Source organism: Corvus kubaryi, unplaced genomic scaffold (assembly GCF_017639235.1).
Source record: "Corvus kubaryi isolate FWS band 111438036 unplaced genomic scaffold, C.kubaryi_AGA036_p1.0 split3-73, whole genome shotgun sequence".
In the NCBI taxonomy this organism is placed as follows: domain Eukaryota; kingdom Metazoa; phylum Chordata; class Aves; order Passeriformes; family Corvidae; genus Corvus; species Corvus kubaryi.
Window position 1 is genome coordinate 34,737,394 of NW_024582091.1, and position 27,977 is coordinate 34,765,370.

Consider the following 27,977-nt stretch of genomic DNA (forward strand, 5'->3'; position numbering starts at 1 on the left):
CTTCATATGGTCAGCTCAGCAGCCACCACCAATGTCAGTGTTTGCTGTGTAGTGTGTACCCACACAGATGCCTTGCTCCTGCCAACTATGCTTTTTTGCAGCATTAAAATCTGTGTGTAGTAACAGTTAGTGTTTATCTGGAATGATAAAATTCTAAGAGTTGTAGTATCTACCTACCAGATAAGGTGTTTCCTGGATTTAAAATACTGAAGTAAGAAACACCTGTTTTGTTCAAGAAAAGTTGGTTTATGTGGTCATAAATTACTGCGATCTTTTCACACTGACTCCAGTAATGATGGAGTAGCGTGGAAGAGAATATCACAACTGGTTTTGCAAGTATTTACAACTTCCTAGTTTTTTCCTTGTTGGTATTACATTTTATCAACTTTCTTTTAAAATATGCATTCTGTAAGTCCTTTAAAAAGCAGACTTCACAATTTTTGTTTCATAATCATCCCTGTAAGTACAAAAAGTGAAGGCAGTGAGAGCTTTCCTTTGCTGCTCCCTTGCTATTAGATCATAATTGTCATGTGGAGCATTAACACTGGTGGGAAAGTGGTTTGGGCTCCCCCTGAGGTATGAAGCTTCAGACCACAGTTAATGTGTTCTGTAGCAAGGCAGTGATAGTTAATTCAAGTTTCAAATCTGTGATGAGAGTAGCGAAATTGTGATACTGTAGTAGCAGAACAGATTCTCTGCTTAGAGATCAGTTACTGACAGTAAAGCATGAAACTGCATCCCCTACAGTCTGGCAAACCTAAACAAAAAAATTGTGATTCTCCTAAATTAAACTTGGTTTATGGACATATAAACATATCAAGTAAGAATTCTGCTGCTACCTTACACTGTCCTTGATTAATTTAGTGCTCTCCAAAAGTAAAAACACTGCTAAAATTTTCCATTGTGAGAAGAAATAGTTGTTTTGAACCACTTATGATGCTGGTGTGTAAATATAACATACATTATATATTCTTTTAGGGGAGATAGCCTGCATGCTATGAGTTCATTTGACTTTGCTTTCAAAGACAGTACAGTGCCTAAGCAATATAAATAGTTTGTGACTTGAAATTTGCCTTTTGGGGAGGTACTAAGACAACAACCTGCTCTAGAGGCTGGAGTACTTGACAGTGCTTCATACTTGCTTGTGAGGGAAAAAAACTGCATTCTCTCCTGGATATAGCCTCTCCTGGGCTATATGCCTGTTGTGGGGAAATTGCAGCTTAGGGTCAGTGAGTAACTTAGTATTTAAAGATTGCTTTGTTACAAGTTTAGTGATTTTTCACTTTTGGTGGACCTCAGGCTGGTTGAGCAACTGCTGCTGGAGACTGCAGACTGTAGTCAGCGATTTGCTTCCAGAAGTAGTTTCACCTAATGAAAGATAACTGCCCCCAACCCTTTTCTCCCAAATTTAGATATAGGCATATCAGCAGGAGATGAGGTCATGGATTCTGAGCAGTGATGACTCTGTGGGTGGTCAGTGTGCTGCCTGTCGCAAAATTCAGTCCTTCCACGAGTAGCCACGTCAAGCAGTGACAGAATCACAGAATCAGTGGGTTCCTCTCTCCTGTTGCAATTTGAAAACCCAGTTTGTTTGTCAGCAATCTGGACTTCATGCAAACACTAACTCCTAGTTCTTGTTCTGACAAGAGTGGTGTGGCTTATGTTTTTCTGTTTGCTTGGCAAGGCCTGCTGAGGATGGTTGGGAATGTATCTCCTCTACTTAAGTGAAGTTAACTTTTGTCATTGTGCAGCCTTTTCAGAAAAGACAGGGATCCCCACAAGGTTGAAGGAAACTCCAAAAGTGGATGGACTTGTTTTCTGTGAAAACTGTTACCGCTATGGTACCATAGAAGAATTTGTTCCTGAAGGGAAATTTTGCAGCCAGAAATGTGCCCAGCAAGTAAAAAACAAGTAGGTGCTATAATAAAGCATAGAAACAAAGAATTTGGCATAAATGCAGCACGAGAGAGAAGTGGTGGGATAAAATGTTTATGGTGGGGCAGAGGGGGGTATTAAACAGACAAGGTGCGGTGTCACCATTGGTTTATAATTTTCTTTCACTGTTTTTTGTGTAAATGCCTTAACAACATTTGGTTTTGTCTAACACTGACATTGAAGGCAGTCTTTTTTACTCGGAGTGTGCTGTGTTCTGCTGTCAGAAGCAAGCAGTAAAACAGTCTATGGGATGCATGAATCAGTGTCAGACTCCCACCCTGTTTCATAGTCATTAGAATTAAGATAATCAGTAATGAGATGGTTGGGGTGGTAAGTTAATTATAATTAAGTGCAAGAGCTGTTTTATAGATGACAGTGAGTGAAAACATGAGCATACTGCAGTTTCTCAGTTCTTTTTTTTTCAGCTAGTGCATTTCATCTCATCATAAAAGTATGTTTCTGTCAGTGTGTCCATTCTGTATTGTATATTGCTAGATATGGCAGTTTTTAACATTTATGACTTTGTACATTTTCTTTCATTTTTAGAGAATTGCTTCAACAGTTTTCTGTTCTGATTTCTTGTTTAGCATTTTATACAGTCACATACCAGCTTTCTCCAATTGGATTTGTCAAACTTAACAATTGCCTTTGCCTTCCTCACTCTAAACTGCCCTGCAGTCCCAAACATTTCACAGTTTGCTTCTCCAGGAGACTTGATGGTACATGGAAAAAGACACACTGTTTAAAACATGTAGAACTTGTTCAGCATAAGCTGACAGTTTTCCTTTTACAGTTGCTATTGTGTGTCTCTCAGATTAATTCTTTTGACTGACTTAATTTTCAGTAGTATTTATAAGAATATGTTTGGTATAATACTATGGGACCCACACATTGCTTTTTTAACTTGTTTTATGAATATGAGAAGTGAAATAATACTGGCTTTGTGTCATTGTGTTACTCTTGTGATAGAGAGCCAAAGGAGGAAAATCCCAGCATGGAATGCAATGGAGAAGATGATTCTAAAGGCATTCGGAAAAGAAAAGCAAAATTACCTCTCAAAGAAGAGTCCCGGGATAATGGGGAGAAGAAGGAGAATCCCGATGAAATTGTTAGTATGCGTCGTAAACCCATTCCTGCAAGTATTTGGGTGGGAGTTTTGCCCTGTGTTGCAATGTCAGTAGCTCCATCAGTCCACAAAGAGAAGAGACTTCATCACTCTGTCAGAGCCACAATAAGTAGTTGGTTTGTTTGCCAATTAATTATGCCTCAGCAGTAAATTGTAATATTATTGACAATGAATTGATAAAACCTGGTTTTTATCACTCTTCCCTGCTTTTTTAAGACCAGAATAAAAAGAACTTAAAGAAAAAATGATGCTAATCTAGACTTGCCAAGTCGTAGGCATAGAAAAACAGGAGTACATATTTCCCAACACCTGTTACTTTGTCATTCTGCATATGAATAAATAACTATAGACCAATAATTTATTTACAAAGAAAGCTCCACTACAGTTAAGAAGAGAATACTTTGGATTTCCTTAGTGTAATTTGCCTTTGAAAAACATAACCAAAAATTTGGTTTGCTCTTGTGTTGCAGTGTAATTTGCTTTGGGGCACCTTTTGGGTTTTTTTCCTTTTGGATTTATTGATTTTTTTCTTCATTTTAGAAAAAGCTTACCATAGTACCTTCCTGTAATGTTTGTTTTCCTATAATATTTGTTTTCTTCCCAATAGCTGTGACACTACTGGGGGTAGCACAGTTTTCAGGGAGAAGGGTAGAGTTCTGCAGCCACTGGATTGTCAAAAGGCTGAAGACACTTGAGTTGTCAGGGGGGAATTTGAAGCTGTCTGTATAGCAATATCTTAGGCAAAAGTTTGGGGGTACCTTCTTTGTCTCCATGCATCTGCCTTCCCAGTGAGTACTTACTCTGCTCATCTCTTCAGGTGCTCACAAGACTGTTAATACAAAAACAGTAAAAAAATTATAAGGATCCGTGCCATTTTATATTTAATAAAGCAATAGTACCTTTGAAAAAAACCAGACTAAAGCTGTGAGAGGTTTTCTTTTAAATTATTTTGGAAGCGTGAACATGCCAAAGGTACTGTTATTGATCAGTGTCTCAGTGAGGTCTGCTGAAGGCTTCATGATCCGTCCCTGGGTCAGGCAAGGCTGGCTGGCTGAGTGCCAAGTGGCGAGAGTCCTTCTGCCTGTCATTTTCGCTGTGTTTGCTGTGCTTTGTCACTGATGGCTCACTTTGCTTCTGTTAGACATCTGTGCATTTGTTTGAGGTAGGAGAGAGCTGGGTCAATAGCCATTTAAATGGAGTTTAAACTACAGTATCTCAGGTTTTATCATACTAGACTTCTAAGCTAGTGAGGTTACTGTAGTCTTTTTTTTTTGTTGTTTTTTCTCTTTCTAATTTAGGAGGACAAACCTGAAGGAAGGATCTTGAGAGTCTCACAGAGAGCCAGGAGAAAAAGAAAAGGGGAGATAACAGTTTTGAAACAAAGTAAGTTAGATTATGAAATAAAAATCTCAACCATCAATTCTTTAGGTAATATCCATATCTTATTGTGAATTGCCAGCATTGTTTCACAGACTTTGTGTTCCCTATTGAATTTTTTTCAGTACTGTAAAAAACCAGTGCCAGCGTCATTTATAGCAATTAAATTTTAAGGCAGCATAGGGGAGGATATAGTGAGTGTAAATGCAACTAATGTATGTTTTAGGGTTTTTTTCTCTTCATCCCTCTAAATAGTGCCAGTTTTAGAGGGAATCAGCTCCATTGAATTCCCAGATGTTGAAAGACATGTATCAAGCAGCAGTGAAAGTTTACTTTTGTTTCCTTGGGGATCAATTTTGCCTCTTCATTATGTGCTAGAAATAGACACATTTATGGAACTGTTTAGGAATAATTGCTATAATCAATCCAAAGGGAGATATACTGCATCAAGCAACATAATAAAACATATTTTAAGTGAGTGCTGTCCTTTCAAGCTATTTGTATGATAGATAATTTTAGGCAGGTTTGGAGAATCAGCTGCTATTATACCTCAGTGGTACATCAACCACAGACCTACATCTTGCCCTCCAGAGTGCTTCTTACGCTAGATGGGGAGACATTAGCAGAGGTTGCCAGGCCACTAATCAACACAGAACTCCAATTAGCTTTGATGTACACTAGGCAGATGAACTACTGGTTGAAGATGAACAATAAAATTTATGAAAGATGCCCCTCCCAGGACAGAATCACTCCTGATATGTTTCTACAGCTGCTTCTAAGGCTGAAGAGATAAGAAGCTTGTGAGACACAAGAACAAAGCTGATGCTCTGTGAAAATCACTGCTGCCCACTGACAGAATGATCATACACATTTCTTCTGTTGGGTTTTTTATTTTTATTTGGGAAAACATCAGTATAAAAGAATAAACTGGTATTTGTATTCAGAACCAAGCACAATTAATTTCTTTAATGGAATAGATAAAAACTGGGTAAGTCCCAAATAAAATGAATGTGGTCTAATAGTGTTGAGTGATCACTATCACTCTGAAATTTATTATCTTTTGGTTACATTATCATCTTTCTTCAGGAGAGTTTGGCATCACTATTGTTATGGTTCATATTTTAATCATAAAAATGCTAAGCCAGACTGTTACTTAAGGGATTTATTTTTCCTGTGAGTAGCCCACAGTCTGGATCAAGCCAGAATCATAGTGTGGACTGTGATGAATCCTTCTGACCGTGGGAGCTTATGATCTGAAATGCTAAGCTGCTTGTGCAGAGGAGGCATTTTAGGTGGAGATCAGTAGAGTAGAGTAGAGGTGTATGAAAGTAGGAACATACAGGGCCAGCCTCACAGACCATCTGTTCTTGAAGTTCCTGGCTATTGCTAGTGCGGGTAGTGCCTTATTTTCAAGGCCTAAAAACTGTGTGACTGTAGCCAGTATTAAGATGGACTGTAAGCAATATTGCAATTACTATGCAAGTATTCATACTGCATGAACAAACCTGAAACTGGAGGTTTCTGTCATATGCTAATGACATCATGAGGAAAAAAAGCACTGGTGACAGTTCTGCTGGCTTGGAGAAAATACTGTTAAATCACTGCCTTTCTACCCCAAACCATCAAACTACAAAGTGATAGAGTAGGTGAGAAACGTTCTGAATACTGTTAAAGAATAGGGTGTTTCAGCTGTGATTAAAAAAACCTATTATGAGTGGTATCCAGTTGAAAATGCTTTCCACTAAAAGAAGTACATGGGGGAAGAAGAAACCCCTTAAAATACTGAGCTATTTTGTGATTTGAACTCATCTTTTTATACATCTGCAAATTGTATATCTTAATGCTTCTTAGGAGCAGTAAGGAAAAACGGGTTGGAGCAAGACTTTGTAAGTTGTTCTTGTAAGCTTCTGAAGGAGCTTTATCTTGTTACTAATCCAGGTTTGAACTGCTGTAAATGTTTCTGGACAAACCAGGAACCTTCATGTTCCTGATGCATTTGAGCCTACAGGGCTTCTCCTTTTTCTGAAATAAGTTCTGAGCAACACCATGAGTGCATTTCATAAAATGTAAATTTAAGGATATTATAAACTTCAAAACGTTGTGGGTTTTTTTTTCTTGAGACGTTAACAGTTACAGAATTATTTCACTGTTTTATGCTTCTTTATAGCTGTACCCTCTAAAGGAAGGCAATCATGGTGTTGGGCATCCTATCTGGAGGAAGAAAGGGCCATTGCAGTCCCTACTAAGCTTTTTAAAGAGGTATGACCTTCTGAAATTTAAGTCAGTCAACCACCTAAGATCATTAAATTCCTGGGAAATCAATACACAAAAATAGTTTGAAGATTTTACCCTTTTCTGGGGGAAAACCTGCATGATGAAAATAATGCTATGTCCATCAGCAATTATGAAAGCAATTATCTTTCTCTGTTTTTTCAGAGAATTCTGTTGTTGTTGATGAATGCTGTCAAATCAGACTGCAGAACGCAGATGCTTTTCCAAAATCTGCCGTTCTAGCCATTCCTTCTAATCTCTGAAGCTGAAAATGTTATACGTAGCCACACTTTTTCATGCCATATCATTTTCTTTAAATATGTTTAGAAAGGTGGTACAAAGGTCATCTTTTGTCTCGTTGCTTTGATTATATTACCTGTCTTTTCTTCAGCTTCTGCTGTCATTATATTTTGTTACTATATCAGATACTAATTCGTCTTGTTCTCCTTTTGCCCGTCATCTGATTGGATGTCACATCATCATGTCCTGCTTGTCCTTTGCCTGCTATGGTAGTCATTGTCATTTCAGTGCTTTCATTAGCACGCTTCTCTTGCTTGGAAGAGAGCTAATCCATAAGGTTTCTGTGGTATTGTCTTCTCTTGCAAAACCTGGTGAAACATGTGAACATGTCTCAGCTGCTGTACTCCTGCTATGTGTTGCTTTTTTTTTGATAATTCTGTTCTTACTTGTAGTCTGTTTCTTGCATCAATTTCTTTCTGTATGTTTCATACTTCAGCTATTAAGTCTTCTGTGCAGGAATTAGCTTTTCAGCTTACATACATGCATGTGATGCTGACCTTTAATTGGTGCTTTTAGATGCTGTTGAGTTAGAAAAGTGAAGAACTAGGACTGAGGTGTGCAGATTCCATAGATTTGTGCAAGAACAACTGTTCTCTGTCTACCTTTAGTTGTATCTCCCAGTGCTATATACTGGTTCAAAAATTAGCAAGAAAACAATATGGATAAGGAATGTCTTAGTGAGAAGGTAGATTTACAAAGCATTGCTCTGCCTGTCTGTAGGTCCATGAAATGCTATAGCAGCGCACAGGCTTTTGCAGGGTGCTGCACATGGTGATGAAGTCTGGAGTTACTCCATGTTTCTTCCACATTGTACCTTTCTCATCCAGTGCATCTTAATTTAGTATTTTCTATCAAAGTCTTTAGCCTCTGGGTAATGCTTTATTTAGTGTGCAGTATTTAAAACCTGTAGCAGAAAGACAATTGTTAATAACACTCAGAATTGGCCAGGTAATATTTCTCCATTTTACAGATGAGCAATCAAGCCACATAAACAGGTAGGTTAAAAAAGCCCCAAATCAAACATCACCAATTATGAATCCTTGATTTCTGTTTGCATTTTGAGTATTACTCTTTTTTTCTTTTTTTTTACCAGCTCAGAAGCAATACTTTTCACTGTGTTGTTTTGTACCCATAGTTAGGAATGGTCAGGATGATGAAGAGTCCTTGCCACCTCCTGATCTTAGAATAATTTCTAAACTCTGTCTCACAAGGTTTTGCTTCCTTCCAAGTAGGTGGTACCTTTCTGAGTAGCTCCCTTGGTACCCTTCTCTTCCCATTGGCTGCAGAGGTACTGCAGTTGATTCGGGAGCATGTGTAGCTTTTAGACAGAAACGGAAGGAAAAGGGAACATTTAAGATGCTTTTCTTGTGTATTTTTCTGTAACCATTTGGGACATAAAAACTGTGAATTTTCTAACCTGTGGAAAACTGTCTTCAGTTTTGGTCACGTATTTTTCTGATATCCCTTCCAATTTAACCTTAATATCTGCTACCTTCCTTCCTCTTTAACAGAGGGATGCTGATGCCTTCTGGTTGAAAATATCCATCCTGCTTAGCCTCTTTTTCACTCCCTGTTTTTTGAAAGATGTTCTTCTGGATTCACTGTAATGTGATGTAAGGATAGGTCATGTTCCTGTGATGCAGAGATTCTCCTGGAAGACATAATCTGGACTCAGCATGTGAAGGACAGCAAGTAGGCCATATCAATATACAGTGTTCAATATTTCTGCCTTTCAGTTCATCTTTCATGGCCTGAGATGTGGAAGGCAAAATAGAGAGTTATTGTTGTGATTATTATAGGGAATGACATCTACCAGGAAGGTGTCAGTGTCACTGTACAGGCTGAAAAAATAAATAAGTAAATTGTTAAGATGTTTTATTGACAGTTAGTGAAAAAAGTGGAGGACAAATCATGTCATCTTCTTTCCCTTGACTGTTTTGCTAATTCTTTCTAATTTTCTTGCATACTCTCAAAGTTTAAGTCATTCTAGTATCAATGTGTTTTTCAAACAATCACCAATTTCTCTTTTCCTCTCTACGTTTTTGAAAACACGAGACTTAATTTGAAGTGATTTATTAGTTCTTTCAGAAGCATGAATAATAACTAATCATTCTTCTATTCCTTACAAAGATATTGGGTGTTTCTCCACTATACTTTCAGAAGTATTGAAACTGTTGCTTTCCCTTGCAGTATCAGTCTTTCCCATACAACAAGAATGGATTCAAGGTAGGGATGAAGCTGGAGGGTGTGGATCCTGAGCACCAGTCAATCTACTGTGTTCTCACAGTGGCTGAGGTAAGTAGAGGCTGCAAGCAGCCATGGTGTGGGGTTGTAGCAGAGGCTGAAATGAAACAGCAGCAGCTGAAAACCCGAACTCTTATCTAACAGGCAGACAGAAACTATACGTAGGAAGATGGTTTTTAAATTAATAATGCTATATTATTTCTGCCTGATAGACATGTGAAAAATATATCCAGTGTCAATGCAACAGTGACTGTTTGCATATATTTAACATACATAGCTAGAGAACACAGTATTAGACTAGTTGGATGACGTGTTTATCTGTAATCCTGTAGTTTTTAAAGAAAAAATAAATAGAAAAGAAATGTAAGTATGACAACTGATACACAGCAGTTTTATAGAAGTTTGATAGTATTTGCAGTTGCTCCATTCACTGATACAAATACCTAAAAGTTTCTTGTGTTGCTGTTGTGCTACAACTTTTTCAGACTGATGGCCGCAGAAATTGCCTGTATTGGCAACCTGTGCAAGTTAACATAAAATATAAGCTCAGTTTTTCTTTTGCTGTGGTTCATGAAATAGTTTTTCTGACAAACAGCTTCTTTGCTTTCAATAGAGAACCTGCTTCTCAGGTATATTTTGTATATTTTTTTAAACGTACCTTACTTTAAGTTTTGCGTAGTTTTAGTGGATTTTTGGATTTCATTTATGAATTAAAATGAGGAAACTGGAAGTTATGTCAGAATACAAATTAAATATAGAATAGGGTTGATGTTGAGATTTTCACTGATGACTGCAGTAAATTTATGGCATTTGGCACTCAGGGAGAACTTCCGTACAGAGAGAGTATTGTGTCCTGTTTTTTTTCTCTCAGTGGCTGACTTATTACTTCATGGAATAATGAAGTTCTGGGGAATACCTCCACTGACTTCTCATCTTTACTTGAACAGTTTTCAGTATCTCTCTGGAGAGCCTTTTGAACATACTTATTGTTCAGTGCTCCCTTGTATATCAGTTAATCAGGATAGCTTGAGAACCTCATTATCTGCACTTTGTCCTCGGTTGTATCAGATGTATTCATGCTCTTCTGTAGGGCTTATATTTTACTTTGATGCTGGGTTGAACTATTTTCAAGTTTTTGTACACTACTGGCAATAGCCAGCTTTTAGTTAAATTCTTTTGACCAGAAGAGGAGGCACTCAGACTGAGAATAGCTTTGCCTTTTAATTCTCTCCAAATAGCTTTGCCTTTTAATTCATTTTATCAAATGAATTTGTTCATCCAATGTTGGATTGAGCAGAAGTATAAAGCTGACTGAAAACACACAGTTATTACATATGATATTGAATGGAAGTGGTTATGTGTTGGGCAAAGATCTTAAAACATAGTGTTGTATGTTGTCGATTCTTGCTTTTAGGTTTGTGGGTACAGAATACGACTCCATTTTGATGGATACCCAGATTGTTATGATTTCTGGGTGAACGCTGATTCTTCAGACATTCATCCTGTTGGATGGTGTGAAAAAACAGGTCACAAGCTTCATCCCCCTAAAGGTATTGTTAAGTTTAAATCTGTGTGTTTTACATGGTTCTGAGATTGAGACTACCTGTGTAATGCTGTAATATTTTTTTTGGCAGAAATGTTTTAGTTAATTTAGTCAAGAGTATTTGAAAATGGCAAATTAAACACTAAGTCTTGCCTAAAATTTCAAGTTTGGAAGCATTTTCTCCACTTTTATTCAGTGGAAATCCAGAGAAACCAAGAAAACAAAATGGACCATAAGAGTCATCATAAGGCATTAGGAAAAAAAAACTGAGCAGCAAACTTAGACCCCAAATCAATGCTTATTGCAAGACAGTATGTATATAAAATAGCACCTCAGAGAAGAACTCAAAGGTTTGCATTAGTAGCCTTTCATTTTTCAGCTAAAATGCAAATTTTTGACCTTCATAATATAAACCTAAGAAATTTGGAACCCGGTGGTCTGACGTGGCGGTGGGGAGGAGGGGAATTGAGGGACATGAAAAAGGAAGAATATTATTCTAGATGTTCTCTGAAATGTATTTCTAGTCTTGTTAGTTAAAATGGAAAGGGTGGGTAACTCCTAGTGCTGCTGGGCAGAATAGGCCTTGTGGTGGGATGTCTCCCATCCCCACAGCAGCAGAGGCAATGGGTAGCTGCTGCTGGGCTTCCAGTGGGCGTAGGGGAGTGAAGTGGCAAAATCGAACTGGGTTTCACAGAAATTAGAAAAGGTAGTGTTTCAGGACACTATTCATTTTGTGTAGAGGAGGCCACTTTTTTTCTCTCACACAGGCAAATTCTACAGCAAGAGAATGGAAGTACCTGTGTACATATGCATGTCAAAATTGCATTGACTGTTCTATATCTGCAGTGAATAAATCAAACTGACCTTTGGTCATCTTTTGAGAGTTAAATTAGGAGCTTAAGATCTCCCTTTCTCAGTTGGTGACAGGAAGACCCACACTGCCCAGAAACTGTTTCACAGTCTACTAAAACCAGGTTTTTTTCCATGGACTTTGTTCTAGTCCCAGTACCTGATCCCATCACACATACAGTAGGTGGGAGGTTTTTATTGTCTACTGTGAGTTTGGGCTTAGGTTTGAATACTCTCTAGAATTACAAAGGGAAAATGAGAAATCTCAATACTGTATTGCTTTAAAAATGGTTTCAAATGGTCTACAGCTGTAGTGTATCAAGACAAGAGGCAATTCGAGTATAAGAAAAGTATTTTTGTTTGGACTTGTAGGTTAATTTATGTCAACTACTATTCGAAATAAAAAGTGAGGAAGCCCTGTGCAGAGAAGGTGAAGGGTTTTAAACTTGCGTTTCCTGGGATGAGAATCTCAGGTTAAGCAAAGCAGTTGTCTCTGGCATATTTGAGTAATACTTCAAGTAGTTAAGGGGTGACACATTTCAGTAGAGGCAATCACTCACTGAAATTTGTTGTGGTTTTGGTCTTGCTTTACTGGGTTGTAACATATTGACTAAAGGAGATGTTTCTATAACTATTACTCAACAGAAAAATGAAGGAGAAAATCTATTTGCTTCCAACTCCTAGCATTGTTTTGTAGATTAGAACTACAAATGGTTTATTGTAGATTATTTTATGCAGTTCAACATGTTATAAATTATTTGTGCTTTTTCCCCCTAAGAAGCAAGACATTAACAGAAATACAGATTTCTTTCCAAGTGTTATATACACAGAATAAAAAATGTATAAAGTCCATGCAGGGGACAGTTTACACTGTCAATGTGGAAGGGGTCCTGGGGCATTGATTGTGTAAGCAGCTGGTTTGATATAACCTAGGGGGTTTGTTTTAAAGCTGGTAGCGATGATGTATTAGTGTTAGCCTGATGATGTAATACAGTGAAGTCTGGAGGAGGAGGGACTTTTTTTTCTTGGACTGGCTGGCATAGTGGGAAGAGTTGTGGGATCTGTAGGTCTTTTTCTGATTCTGAAGTAGAAGCAACAGACTGAAAAGTAGGTGGAGAACACTTGTTGGTTGTGTGTTTGTGTCAGTGAGACCAACAAAGGGAAGTAAGTTAGTACCACTGTGAGGCAGGGAGGTGGTAAGGTGAGGTTTTCATGGGGAGAGACAGAGGTGGTTTGTAGCCTGTGCTGTTTGGAGATGTTTGTTCAAAGGGAAGAAGATCATAGTATAAAGTTGATCTCTCACTGATACATGCACCTTGTGCCTCATACGTGCCCTTTCTTGCCCTTCTTTTACAACCCTCATTTAGGATATAAGGAAGAAGAATTCAGCTGGCCCTCCTACTTGAAGGCATGCAAGGCTCAAGCTGCTCCTAAATCACTGTTTGAAAACCAGAATGCAGTAAGTACTCACTTGTTACTCATGGGGTAGTTGTGAGCGTGCTCATGTGTGTGGTAGAGACTAATAGCACATTTCAGTGATGGCAGACTTGAGACCTGAAATTTAAGACTAGAATCTTTACAACAATTGCTTTACAATTGAATAACGTTCTCCACTGCAGCTAACTGCTGCAGTTCCAATTCATTACTTTTCTACTGATCTGTTTAAAATTCCAGTGCATTCAGAAACAGTATCTTAAATTAAAGATTTGTTATTAGTACTGTGTCTTGCACCATAATGTTGGGGAACAAGAATGCTCTTTCAGAGAGAGTATCTAAGACAGAGCTAAAACGAACACATTTAATTTTAGCAGCATGTTTAGGACTTCTTTTTTTTCATAAATCACAAGTCCCTGTGTTTGAACATCTCTCATGTCAGCTAATTAGGCTGCTGCCACTCTGATGGGACAACTAATTGGGAAACTTGGAAATGACATGAATATATTGATTGTGTACGCTGGGGAGATTTCTGGGTTTATAGTATTTATCTTCAGTTAAATGTCTTTCTCTATGTAGACAGTGATTCCGTCGGGATTTCGAGTGGGGATGAAGCTGGAAGCTGTAGACAAGAAGAACCCGACTTTCATTTGTGTTGCCACGGTAACAGACATGGTGGACAATCGTTTTCTGGTTCATTTTGACAACTGGGATGAGAGTTATGACTACTGGTATGATGTTTTTGTTTTGTATCCTAGTGAGATGTATCAGAAATGTGTTAGCTCTAAGTGGTGTTTTCTGTGATGCTTTCCAGAGTGGTGATACAGATACTGTACCACTTTTGCTAGATTTCTAAGTGTGGCCACCAAAGTACATCTTAGTGGCAAACTGGAGGAATTAAGTTTCCCATGTCCAGCTGCATGTAAAAAATGCTGAGATTGTGCTAAATGAGTGTTTGTGTGTGCTGCTGCATCTGGAGTTGTGGATTGATTTCAATTACATATTATCTCTGAGGCTGATATCTTCAGTGGAGAATATGCATCATGATAATGAGACTAAGTGTACTTGGAATTAGTTTTACTTATAGTTGTGAATTGAAGAAAAGGCTGCATGTATTCGTAAGGTTCTTGATCCACTTCTGTTGTAACAGAACTGTAGTCATCTTCTATAAGGCAACAGGATAGTGGCAAAACCTGGTTTTAGTCCTCTGTGTTCTACAGTCCAGTGAAAATTGGGAGCCTGCTATCCTGACCCATGTTAGAGATTACGTTTCTGCATGTTGTATGGTGGAGGGATTGTGTGTATCTATATAGGAAAGTCAGTGGATGGAGCAGAACGTACTAGGTGCATAAAGATAATGAAGGAGGTTTAGGCTGTCACAGTGTAAGTTTGTATTTATACTTGGATCTTCAGCTGACAGATTTGGAGCAAGGTAGTTTATCTTACAGTCTTTGGAGAGTAGGTTACTGCAGAACAGAGTATTGTATGTATCCCCTTTATGTCTGGGGTTCAGCAGTGGCAACTTAATTGTATAGCTGAGCCTATAAATATAAATGAAGAAACTTTTTTTCATCTGTATTTGATGACTACTTAGGCATTATGTCAATGAGAATGCCACAAAACTATTAAAGTAACTTCAAAACTTTGCAAGTCCATCTCTTGAAATAATAATTTTGTGACCAACATGACAAATAAACTGAAGTAGAGCTGACTTACTGAAGCAGTAGTGAACAGTCAGTGAAGTCAAGAACTGAATATCAAGGTAATAGACCATACTAGTCAAAGACCAGAAAGATTAGCAATTATTTCCATGAAGAAGTAACACAAACCATACATTTTCTCTACAAAGCACCAGGGAAGTGGGGACTGGGAAAACTTAACTCTAAATTTCTTAATATTTGAATATTCAGTAATAACAGCTATGACATTAACTAATAATTAAAATGGCAGTTAGACAAAGCTTTTAGGATAAACACAGTGCAATATAACCCGTAGTTTGTTCAGACATAGCATAGGTATCTTTCTAAAATACTGCACTATATATAGCAGATGTATACTGAATTTCAGATTTGTTAATATTCCACTGTCAACAGGAACTTTGGCCACCAATCTTTTCAGAGGAGGGAGAAGCAGTTTTTAAGTATATAACCAAGCTTTACATTTATGGTGTTAGTTATAGATATAGTATCCTGAAGTGGGTTTTCTGAATTTTGTAGGTAGAATACATGGCATAAAACCCTCATAAAGGATGATGAAAATTTGAAGTGGAAAGGTTTTAGGTTTTCCTATAGGTTTTGATAAATCATTGGAGCTGTGTTTATACTGAAGTCAAGCTTAAGTTTTGTTCTTTTGGTGAAATTGTGAAATACTGTTCTGGAAGCAGCAAGAAGATGCTTCTGGAAGTACTGTGCATGGAAATTAAATTTTGAGTAGTGTGGCCTACATCTCAGCATTGCATTGAGAAAAGTGAATAGAGAAAGAAGGAAAGAAAATGGGAGAAAAGAGCAGCAAATGAAAATAGCAATTGAATGTCCGACCAAAAGAGAGTCTGAAAATGCAACCTGAATGCATCCCACTTACATTTTTAATTTTAGATATTAGGTTTGTAGGGGCCTTAAAATATCTTAGGTGCATAAATTTCATGTCTACCAACTGCTGTCTGTAACTAAAAACAAAAAGGTTTTTTGAGATTACCCAGAACCGAGCCTCACAGTTTCCCTGTGCCTGCATGTAGGCTTTAATCTCAGAATTACAATGAAGGTGAAATGACTTACTTTGTGTATGTTGGTTATTTTCAAACAAGTGCCTCTTTTTACCTTATATCTCTGTACACCTTTTGTGTTTTATTTGGAGTAGACTGAACTTTCTCACTGAGGTTAAAAAACCTTTCCTGTTTTTGGATACCTAAAAGAGAGTTGACTGATTTTACTGACTTCAGGCAACAGAAATCCATTACCATCACCTAAGGTTTTTTAGGCTCCAGGCTTTCAGCCTGAAGATACTCTTCCTTCCGTTCTTTCTGAATATTAGGAAATATGGTTTTGGTTGAGAGTAAGTACCCTGGCTAGAATTAGTCATTACAGCAGCTCTTTAATGCATGGTCATGATACTTTCAGTATATTATAAATCCTATTAAATTTTCCTTTGATACTGGCTTTTAGATGGAAGAAAAGTGAACAAAATTGTCAAATTCAAGACTTTACTTAATGAAGGAGAATTTTGTCCTATACAACATAAGCCTTCAGGCCCTTTCCATCTGTTCCATCTCTTTTGATGAAACATAATACTTCTTTGAAAGCCGAAGGCATTCTTGTTCAGTGGAACTCCTGAATTTTCTTACCGTTGTCTGAACCTGGAAATAGCATTGGGAATCTTTGGGTATGTCAGAGCTGTGAGTTAACTACAGATCCATCTTACATTCCTCCATTCTTTTACATCAGTTTTGCTTGCACACAGATCGATGTCACCTTAGCTTCCTAATTTTTTTGTGACCAAATGGAAACACAAGCCAGAGTTTATGACAGAGGTGAAGCTGTGCCAGCTTGTTGCTGTTTACGCACAGGAGAAGTGGAGCAATGGCTGTGCTGGATGTACTGCATCCCAGACTTGCTCTGTCAGAGGGCTCTGGGTGCCTTCACTCATCCTTGGCTGGGTCTGAACTTCCCCTGCCAAGAAGGTCATACAAGCAGCTTTTGGGATCAGCTTACCAGGAGTGTGTTAAAATACAATGGCCCGTGCATCGCTCACTGCTCTGTTCCTGTCTGTCTTGCATAGAAAAATGATTTCTGAATCCTTCTGTGAAAATAAAATAGCTTTTGGTTTTTGGAATCATTTTCTGATCTGTATGACTTTTGGAACAGACTGGATTTTGGTGTGAGACTAAGTAAGAGGCCAGCCCTGTTCTCCGTTAGTATTTACTACTTTCCTAGCAGCCAAGTCCTTAAAAGTTGCACTCTGCTTGTTTCATTTTTGAGATAATTAACTTTGCTCCACTTTCTCTTTGTAAGGAACAGTCTTTTAGAAGGGGTTATATTATGTCAAAAAGAAGATAAAACAATCTTGAAGAACCATGAGTCACAGTGCATGCTTTTAACTGTTTAAATGGATAATGAACCATTATCTGACCCTAAAGCTCTAAAATTTCATGTGAATCACCATGCTGCTTTCTTATCAGACTTTAAATAGAAAATAGATGATGTTGCTGTACCACCTCTGGATGCATGCCATAACCTCCTGCATGTCTCCTGGATTACATTTTGAGAAGTCCTGACCTAAAATTATACCAGCTTTATACTTGTCAGTGATGAAGTATTCTCAATTATGCACTAGATGGGGCTGCAGGATGGTTTTTATGTTTTTCTTTCTTTTTTTATGCACTGTTGGATGACTGACATGTCAAAATCAAGAACTTGTATAAGTAGCATTTTTGAGGATATATTATTATTTGTGTGTATTGGGCATGTGTGTATCAGTGGTTTTTGATAGATAACATTTTCATTATAGAATGTATCTACACTTGTTAAGGTGAAAATCAAACTATCAAAAGATTTGTTTCCCAAAAGGGAAAATCAGAAATCAGTTCAAAACAGAAAATGATTATAACACATACAACTTACTGTAAAGACAATGCTGACTATTTAATAAAAAAATCTGTCCAGAGCTTCAGGTGGAGACCTATTTTGAAAAAATATTTTTCTGAAATAATTGAGTATTAACTTTTTCAACAGCAAGCATTTTTTTCATCATTTATTATCATCCATCTCTCTTGATCTAGTTATGATGAGCTGTATATGTGAAACAGATTTTTGGGAAGAATTAACAGGACAGGTGAAAGTGATCAATAGAAGAATATTAAGTCTTCTTCCACGTGTGCGTCTCCCATTGGGATGTGCTCTCCTGCCGTGAGTTAAGGACTGTTGAACTTTACATGTGTTCCTTTCACGCAAAGTGGTGCAAGCACCAGGGGATCGTGTTGTCAGCTGCCCTCAGTTTTCCTTATTGCAGAACTATTTCCTGGCCATTTACATCATGTAGCTCTTCCCTGCTTTGATGTTTTTTCTGTAGTTAAGATGTCCATAACTCAGCAAGCTGTCACTTGTTCTGTCCCACTGCATGGCTCTCTTATAGGTTCAGCTGGTGCACTCTGCTGCTTTTGGCTTCACTTCAGCTTCCTGGATTAGCTTCAGTTTCCAGTATGGATATTAGATTTCTTTTTCTGTCTGCATGTTCTCACACAACAGAAAGAATGGTTCACAAGTGACATGAATTGTGTGGACATTGTAATCTTGTTTTATTAGTTGAGTGTGCATTTGTCACGTCTCTACTGCCTGGCAGAAGGTGGTGGTGGTGCTCTGCTTTGGTCTAGGGGTAGGTAGGTTTGGAGGTGCAAAATCCTCCAGCTCCTGCTAGTGTTGGTAACCTTTTTTGGCCTAGCAAGCATCCTCACAATTCATGGAGCATCGTGTTTTATGAAGCGTGTGAGCTGGGTGATCTGCCTTCTGGTTTGGAACAAAGGAGATAAAAAGCTGTGGGATGTGGCAAATTGATTGTGAAAGGTCAGCTAGGCTTTAGCATTGCAGCTGACAACTCTTGGGCTTAGTCTGATAGACTGTTGTTGTTCTTCCAAACTAGATGTATGTCCATTAAATAACACACATTTAAGCATAATAGTTTTACTTTAAATTGTGTGTGACTTTTACTGAGCTCTAATTTCTATTGTTATATGAACTGTTGGAAGCTAAAAGGCTGTGTAAAATCAGTAGGTGAAGATGAACTGTATGATCTGGTTTTGCTGTAACAGGGATCTTTCTTTTTCCTGAGTCCACTGTTGTTGCAGAGTCTTCTTACAGGCTTATCTGTAATGAATGGGTTTTTATTTTAAAGCAAATCAAAGTTTGTAGATATTTCATGGTGCTATTTTGCAATGCTGTTGAATCACATGTTGCTTTGTGTTCCATGCTCACTGAAATGTCAGAGCATCTTCCAGGAATGCATCTTTCATTCTGACATTCCTTGGTCATTTGCTTCTTGAATCTTCAAGGCAAGAAGTGTGTGCAGTGGCATTCACTTTTCAGAATTTTATTAAAATTGTGTTCAGACTATGCTTGAAAAAGCAAACCAAACCAAATGCATTTAGAAGGTTTGTCCTCATGTTTTTACATACCTGCGTGATTATCTTAATTATAGTACTGATAATACCACAGTGACTTGAGCATGGGTCTTGTTCTCAAATTAACTCAGGAGACTTTTGAAAATAATTTGTGGACTTTACTTCAAAACATTTTAGGAAGTAAGAGGATATTTCTTTTCGGTGCAGAAAAGAACCTTATCCATATAAAACTCCCAGCATGAGAGGGATTGAAGAGAGGCGTGCTGCCCCACGTGCTTGTTACTTGTTAGCTTCTCTTCACGGTTACTGTAAAGAGAAAAAAAGAGGCCAGAGGAAGCATGAAGGACTCACCTTTTTTTTCTTATTTTTTTGGGGCAAAACATTTCTAGGAGTCAGGCGCTGAGTTTTAACAGTGCTAAATTATCACAAAAGGTCTTTTTCTTCCTTTGCTTCCTTTTATTAATGGCAACTTCAACAATTTAGAGAGTACCTGGTGCGATACTATAAATACTAAATACATACAGTATAGCTTTATATATTGTAGAAGAACAAAAGGCTGGCATTCTTGGACTGAGTTAAATCCTTGGCTATTGTCAGAGCCACTACAGAGTCTGTCTAAGGTAGGTTTTATCTGCTGGGAATTACCTGATTGGCATCATTACAAAGAAATACTAGCAAAACTGTTTCATATATATAGCCACAAGGTAATTGTATTATGTTGGCCAGTATTTTTCGTCACTAGTGCTTCACTCTGTTTACGTAGAAGGCTAGAGCAGTGCTTGTTGTGAAATGATGTTATGAGACACCCAGCCTGCATTTCTGTTGTTGAAGTATATCCCTACTGAGTTTTAGACATCGTGTAAAATACTTCCCAGATTTAAAAAAAAAAAAATTGAGATAATGTTATTCCATGTATTTCAAATATGCTGTGCTCCTTCATTTTTCTTTTATGCAGTGGAGGTTCAAAACCGCAATGTGGTGTAGCCTAGGGTCCAGTCTACAATCTTTTCTGTGCTGTGTTTCCTTTTGCAATCCTTAAAGTATGTTTGTGTTCCACATCTGCAGACCTTTGAATCTTAAGACTATAGATAGAGTGCCTGCATAATTTACCTTTAGTTTCTTTTTCTGTCATGCACGGTTCATTGCACCCTATTAGGTATTCCACATTATCAGCATGTGATCTTTTAGAAGTATATAAATTAGTATTGCTAATTAAGGCAACTTAATTAATTTGAAGTTCCAGCATGGTAATACTTTCTGGGTAGATACTGATAATGATCATATTATGGCACTCAGAGAGAGCAGCTCGACACTGTTCGGGTAATTTGCATTAGTAGCTTGGGTTGAGGGAAAGTGGAGAGAATGTTATTCTCAAGCCTAATGATGGAGACACTGACTTCAGAGAGAGATTAGATAGAAACAGAATCACGAGTGGCATGTTGCTCAGTGATTATTGTATGAAGTGTGTGCCTTCATGCATGGTTGCTCTCTGCTTGTCTTCTTTTCTCATTAAATATTTGAGAGGTGTTTGGAAAACACAGGAGGGAGACATGGGGTTTCAATGTAGATGACTGCTTGGCTGCTTAAGGTTTCTTGATCTCTCCCTGGGGAACTGGGAATGAAGGCCTTAGCTACTTCAATTTACTCAGGCTTCATTTTGTTGGCCTCACTGGGTCCTTGGAGTGAGTGGGACACTGAGCTCATGGCTGCTGGAGAGAGGGAAATGCTGGTGGGATTCTTCAGAAGGCGGGGGGGGGACACAATAGCTGGAAATATTTAATGTCAGCTACTGAAACATTTAGGGATAGGAAATAGTGGAGGAGGGAGGTAGTGCACTGTAATACTGAATTTATCTAACTAAAGAAGAAATTGGGTGCGGCAGGGTACTAAGAGAAGCGAGGTCCTTAAGGTATTACATGGTTATTACATGGTTATAATATATGAGTTTTCAGCTAAATAGAGGCAAACTGTGTTTGCACAGTGTAGTGCAGGGCCATGCAGAGTGATGCTGGCCTTTTGTGTCAGCAACATGTTTCTTAGTCATCCTGGCTACATAAATACAGTGTATTTTACTTCATTAAAAAAGCACTGTCAATTGTTTGGCGAGCTGAAAAACCATCAGTAAATATCGACACAGACATAGGGATGGTGCACGTTTCACAGCAGAGCCTGATAGCATTTTACTTTTCCTGTAGATCAGTCTTACTTTTTGCCTTTATTAATAATATTGTGTATTAATACAATACAATAATTATAGTATATACATTATATATTATATACCCTGTGTGTTTTATTGTGCAAAATGTGTTACGTTATGAAATAATATCATAATATGTAGTAAGGATATATATAGTTCTATATATAATAATTTAATATTACAGGAGGCTTAAACAGGTTTTCTCTTGTCTGCTTTTATATCAGTTTTCTTTGCAGTGTGTGTCTCTTTTGTTTGTTTTTGTAAGAGGACTTGAAAGCCAGCACCCACGGCCGCTTTCTTCTGTGCACAATGTAACTGACCCAGTGAGCACAGTGAGAGTGATCTCACTGCTTCAGACAGATGCCAGCACATGTCAAGTGTAGCTCGCCCTGCCTCTGTTCATCTTCTGTGGCTCTTGTGGCACGCCACAGGCAACAGCAGTAGTGCAAACTAGGATGCACTTGGCAGAAAATATGGCAAGTTGTTAACCCTTTGAGTAAGAGAGTTTGATCAGTTTTTTAGGGCAGTTTGCAGTCTTGGATCACTAATTCTTTAATGTAGTTTTGGGCTTAAAATGCATGTTTTGTTGGTTTTTGGGTATTTTTTGTTTTGTTTGGGGTTTTTGGTTTTTTGGTTTGGGTTTTTTTTTTTTAGAATTTTTCTCAGACTTACTTTGCTTATATGCTTCTGGGCTACAGTAACATGTTTATAGCACCATTTAAGCCACTCAGAATCCAGTTTTGAGTTTTTGCTTGCTATTGGCAGTGCATTGCAGTTATACATGGTTTTCTCCTCTGCCTCCAGGTGCAACCTGGATCATTAATCAAGATCTTTAAGCTTTTGGTTTCAAATTTTGGTCTTGGCATTGTAAGACTCCATCTGTCTTTGATGGGATTTTGGTGTTCTTGCAACTAGCCAACATGATTCTACCAAGAGTCTCTGCTTGTAAATTTTTCGGATCCAGCATTATAGCTTCTCAAAGGAGATCTACCACTAATTTAAAGGACTTGATTTTTTTGATCTTCCAGCAAAATTGTAAATAAAGCCTTATGCTTGTATAGGTGGTGACAAGTCTGTGTTAGATGTGTTCATATCTTCAGGTTATGTTTGCAGTTTAAGTGTAAGTTGAAGGTGTTGTGGGTTGTTTGGAATTTAAGTCTTTCTTGTAGGTCTTGGTTTGTAAGCATAGTAGGATGTCTGAAGAACTGCATTTTCAAGCCCTTTTTTTCTCCCCTTCCTCCAGGTGTGAGGCAGCTAGCCCACATATTCATCCTGTTGGATGGTGTAAAGAACATAAAAGAACTCTCATCACTCCACCAGGTTTGTATCTTGTTACATGTCTGAAAGATTTAAGGCGACTACAGTCAGCTAGCATCATTAGAATTTACAATAATCTTTCTGTTACCTCTCCTGAATTTTTTCTGTAATTAGGAATTAATATTTGCAGAGTTGTAATTTTTTTTTGCAGGACTTATTGTATTAAAAATAGAAGTATAATAGGTGTTAGGTGTTAAGTATGCAAATATATACTGATTTAGTAAAGAGACATTTACTCACAAAAGATATCCCTTGAAATCTGAACAAGTTTGTATTTTTGGCTGAATGGCTGACAAATCCTGTAAGAGTCACATTCTGAAAATGCTGATAAAGCAAATTACAGGTGCATGAGATCATTGCATAAGAAAAACATCTTCATGTGAACTGAGTGTGCCAGGTAATGGATTCATGAGAAGATTGCCTTATTGATCAAGGAATCAAACTTGTAAGGGGTCTTTGAAATGAAGGAAAACACTGTGAGGAATATGATACAGGAGAAAGGAAGCATATTCATTAGTGTTTTTCAGGACTGTTGTGTATGGCTGGATGACCTAAATGCCCTGTTGCAGAAACTGACATCTGTGGTCTGAGAACATGGAAAGTTTTAATTGGTTAAAACCAACTTCAACAACAATTCTAATAGCCAGAAATCTTGAAAAGTCATAAGCAGTCTGTCTGTCAGGAGGTTAATTGCAGCCTGTTATTCAGTGAATCCCTTGTAAAACAAATTCTGTTCTAGCTCATGAATAATAATATTTAAACTTCAAGTTAAATGTCTGGTGCAGAGTAAAGATGAAGGACCGGCACTGCCTTTTCTTTAAGAGCCAAGCTGTCTTTGTGTTTCTTCCCTAGAGTGTTTATAAACATGACATTTTCTGAGAAAGGCAGCATCTTCTTCGATGATGTCTGTAGATTATTCATAAATGTCCAGGGTATTTTGCTAGAAATTTAGTTAAAAATTGCTCACTAAAAGAGTAACAAGTAGTCAGGTGTGCTCACTGTGGTACAAAGCTATCACTGATCAGATTGTTTACCAGTGAATGACTGTTGGTTACTTGATTTAATTTCCTCAGTTAAGTGGACAGATTCTTCCAGTCTACATTATTGCAGAGGGAATCACAGAATATTCTCATAACCAAAGCAATTGTGTACAATAGCTACTCAGTAGAGTGTATGAGAGGATTGTTGGCTCTTTTAACCTGTATGGTGAATTTATCAGAGACAATTTAGAAGAGCCTTTCTTGTAATTATTTTGTAAGGCCAAAGAGTAAATCAAAACAGTATTATAAAAGTGCTAGGCACTATGTAAATTAAATATTAACCTATTTTTTTTGCATTGTTGTGTTTCATTTTGCTCATATTTCTTCTGTGTCAGATTATCCACATGCTAAGCATTTTTCTTGGGATAAGTATTTGGAAGAAACCAGTTCATTACCTGCACCTGCAAGGGCTTTTAAAGTGGTGAGAAAATGCTTAAATGTTTTTCACGCTTTTAAATTCATGTGATTAATTAGTTTAAGAAGAGAATACATATATGGTGTTCCTATGTTTCCAAGTATCCAGTTAATTAGTTGCATAATAGGTGGTTTATTTTTATGCAAGTTGCAGTTCACTGTTAGAAATCAGATTATTATAAATAACAATTAATATATTATTTTAATTATTATAAATGGGATTAAATGCTACAAATATATTACTAATGAGTGTAATTTGCTATGGAAAATTACTGCCTACTTATTACAAATAATGAGATAGCTACTGAGTAATGATAACATATTTTGAAGATTTGTATTTCTGTACATTTTATATCGTGCAATAGATACAGTGTAAAAATGTTTGTAAGAGGTTAGTCTGCTTGTCCATCTAGTCCATTGCCTCGGGCAAGAGCTTTTTTTCAACACCCTTCAGCAGACTTTTTTTCTGCAAGCTTGCAACTAGGGCATGTGGGCAGCATCCACAAGCAGCTCCCCAGCTTAACTATGGTGTCTGTGGGCAACATCCTTCTTTTATCTTTGTACTTGCTAGTTTCTTTCAGTGATCCATCTTTTTGAGCTCTTAAGATTTCAGTGATGGTCACTAATGCAGAAAGGAATTACACAATGGCTTGAGCTGGAAGGGAACTTAAAGATCATCTAGTTCCAATCCCCCTGCCATGGGCAGGAACACCTTTCACTAGACCGGGTTGCTCAGAGCGCCATCCAGCCTGGCCTTGAACACTTCAAGGGATTGGACATCCACAGTTCCAGGCAACCTGTTCAAGTGTCCCATCATCTTCACAGTAAAGTATTATTTTCTGATATCTAATCTAAACCTACTCTCTTTTAGTTTGAAACCATTTCCCCTTATCCTGTCACTACATGCCCTTGTAAAAAGGCCCCTCTCCATCTTTCTTTTAGTCTCCCTTCAGGTACTGGAAGGCTGCAATTAGGTCACTCCTAAGGCATCTCTTTTTCAGACTGAAAAAGCCCAGTTGCCTCAGGCTTTCCTCATAGGAGAGGTGTTCCATCCCCTCTAATCATCTTGTATTGCTGTTGGGAGCCAGCATCATAGCTCCCAGCCTTTGTCTCACAGCACAATGAAGCATGTTTGCCTCGGCTTTTCATATTAGGGACACTAATTCTCAATAACACTTTGCTAAGAGCTGGATTAACAAAAGCCAAAATGTATAGCAGTTCCTGAGGTCAGTAGATTACCAGAGTTTATTAATGACCTGCAGTCTATCACCCCAAGGTGTGTCTGGTTTAATAATGTTTCTCAATCTTACATTCTCAGCATGAATACCCTGAGCAAGGATTAGGAAGGTATTTGGTTATATCTGAGACAGTAACAGTGTTTGATGTTGTATTATGGGAGAAAACCGAGTTCTTAAGCTGCAGCTGAAGAAAAAACACCAATACTCTGGGAAGTCCTAGAGGGACTGATACATTATTTTCCTAAAAAATTAGAATAAAACCCATAATTTGTCTTGTGAATATGTTCCTTTAAAATGGAAATAATTTTGCTTTAGTTTTCATAACTGCAGATGACAAAACACAAAATCCAATACTCCTACCAAAGACACCATTTTTGTCAAAATAGTATTAAAAACCCAGGCATTTGGTCCTGTTTGTTACTGTTATGCTGTGGATTAGTTATGTTTTCAGTAGGAGACTGAAAAAGAGTTTGATTCATGAAACAAAAATACATACCAGAAAGCACAAATATGTTTCCTGTAGACGATTTCATGGACATTTCAGGGAACTAGTATGCAATGCTCTATTAAATACTGCATTGAAACTGTTGGCCAAAATCTCTAGGAAAACTTTTCTAGAGAATTTAGGAAAAAAACTGATTCAAACAACGATACCCATTTACATCCTTGGATGGCTTGAATCCAGTCCACTCCAGGAGAACCTGGAATCTCAAAGTAGTTACTTTGTTTCGCTAGATTGATAAGACTGGTTTGCATTACATTTTTATACTTGAATTTCTAGTAGAGGGAGGGCAGATTTGAAAAAATAAAGGCAGAAAATTTTTGATGGATTATATATATTTTACAACTGCATGAGATTTCGAGGTTTTCTTCTGTTTCACACAGTATTGTTCTTCTCTTCTAGAAACCTTCTCATGGCTTTCAGAAAAACATGAAACTTGAAGTGGTTGACAAGAGAAATCCAGTGTTTATCAGAGTAGCAACCATTGTAGATACTGATGACTATAGAATAAAAGTAAGTTTCTCTGTATTATCATGCTTAAGTAAATGATGACGACTTTGTAAAACTGAAATCCTGTAGTTGTAAAATTAACCATGGGAAGAAATGAGTGGCACTGCTCTGTCCTGCTAAGATTTTGCTCTTGCTGTTCACTAATTGATATATGCATAATTCCTTCAGAATGGGTTGTATTATTGTCCTCCCAGTTACTTGTGCTGAGGTGAATAGTTGGAGAGCAGAGATGAATATATTGGAAAATTGCTTTGGGAATAGCTGATAGGAGACAATTGTCTATTCTATCAAGAAATGTGATTATTTAATGTCAAATATCAAAGGGCTGCTTTGATATTTGTATTAGGGACCATAAAATATTTGGTCTAGGTTAATTGAATCTGTCTCTAGAAGTTTCCAAGGGAGGAGAGAGATATATGTGAGATATCAAAGAAATAGCCCTGATCTCTTGTCCTTTGTCAGTGATTTCTGCAATTCTGAAGTTTCTGTTAATTATGGGCTTTAGATTGGATTAAGCTAAGTTAATGTATTTTTTATGTATTTTGCAGAAGTTGTGTATTTGAATTAATTTTCTTTTATTGTACAAAGCCAGTTTTCCACTCTGGAGCCTTTAACTGTTGGAAGGACTAACATATACTAGATATCCAGTTAGAAACAAAGGATGTATGTGTTTGCAGTTTGTAGAGATTTTTTACCAGGCATACTTGTTATTTCAGGTAGGAGATGCAGCTGACATTTCATTTTGAATCATCTGAATTAACTGCTGGTAGGGAGTCATCAGAACTAATATCTTCACACCTACGCATTTTCTACCTTAAGTTGGACATGCAAAATAAAAAAAAAAAAAAAAAGGAAACAAAAAAACCCCATCCCAAAATCAAGAAAATACCCACTCTCCAGTCTAATTTATTAAATGACAAGATTTGTAACTTCTAGGGCAGTAATTTGACCCTGTAGCATATGTTGAAAGAGCTCTGTTTGTGTCTCTGTGTGTACGTGCATCCACACACGTGCGCGTGAGAGATCTGAGGAATTTACTGCTACAGAGGTCATGCAAGATTTGAAGATATTTAGCTTTTGTGTGGAAAAAACCCATGTGTATAACCCATACTGGTGCTTTCCTGGGAAGTCACATGCTTCATTTACTCTTTATCCTGTATAGTCTGATTTTAGTAAAATTGTTGCTTGTATGATGGAGGGGTTGTTTGTCTTTTACCGATAAATTACATTCTTTTAGTCCTTGCTTACTGCTCTGCTGTTCTTAAATCCAGTTCAAACAGGAGATTAAAAAACATTTGGATTTTTGTGTGGTTTTTTGAGAGATGAAAAGGCAGAAATTCGTACTTAAGTATTAGTGTGAGAACTAATGTGAGAACTGCGTTATTCCTGGGATTTGACCCTGATAACACAGTAAACAACTATGTGACATATGGTTGTTTACTCTTTACTTTAGTGAGAGTATGCCTGGGTCCAGAATGTAATGTACATGTATTTTCCATGTAACTTAAGTAGTTCTCTGAAAGTGACTTCTCTAATGGACATGTCATTTCTAGAGATTACTCAGGTAAACT

The 27,977-nt window shown here is 37.5% G+C and overlaps 1 protein-coding gene across 9 annotated transcripts in view; it reads left to right on the forward strand.

Moving 5' to 3' along the window:
* L3MBTL3 (L3MBTL histone methyl-lysine binding protein 3) overlaps nt 1-27,977 on the forward strand; it is a 76,067-nt gene that overhangs the window by 22,559 nt on the left and 25,531 nt on the right. For all 9 annotated transcript variants that reach the window (XM_042016569.1, XM_042016573.1, XM_042016572.1 and 6 more), the window contains 11 exons: nt 1,752-1,911; nt 2,905-3,043; nt 4,360-4,444; nt 6,606-6,697; nt 9,200-9,304; nt 10,668-10,803; nt 13,013-13,104; nt 13,659-13,810; nt 22,629-22,705; nt 24,078-24,163; nt 26,299-26,409. In XM_042016569.1, coding sequence (XP_041872503.1) covers nt 1,752-1,911; nt 2,905-3,043; nt 4,360-4,444; nt 6,606-6,697; nt 9,200-9,304; nt 10,668-10,803; nt 13,013-13,104; nt 13,659-13,810; nt 22,629-22,705; nt 24,078-24,163; nt 26,299-26,409 — 1,235 coding nt within the window. The remainder of the gene's footprint in view (nt 1-1,751; nt 1,912-2,904; nt 3,044-4,359; nt 4,445-6,605; nt 6,698-9,199; nt 9,305-10,667; nt 10,804-13,012; nt 13,105-13,658; nt 13,811-22,628; nt 22,706-24,077; nt 24,164-26,298; nt 26,410-27,977) is intronic.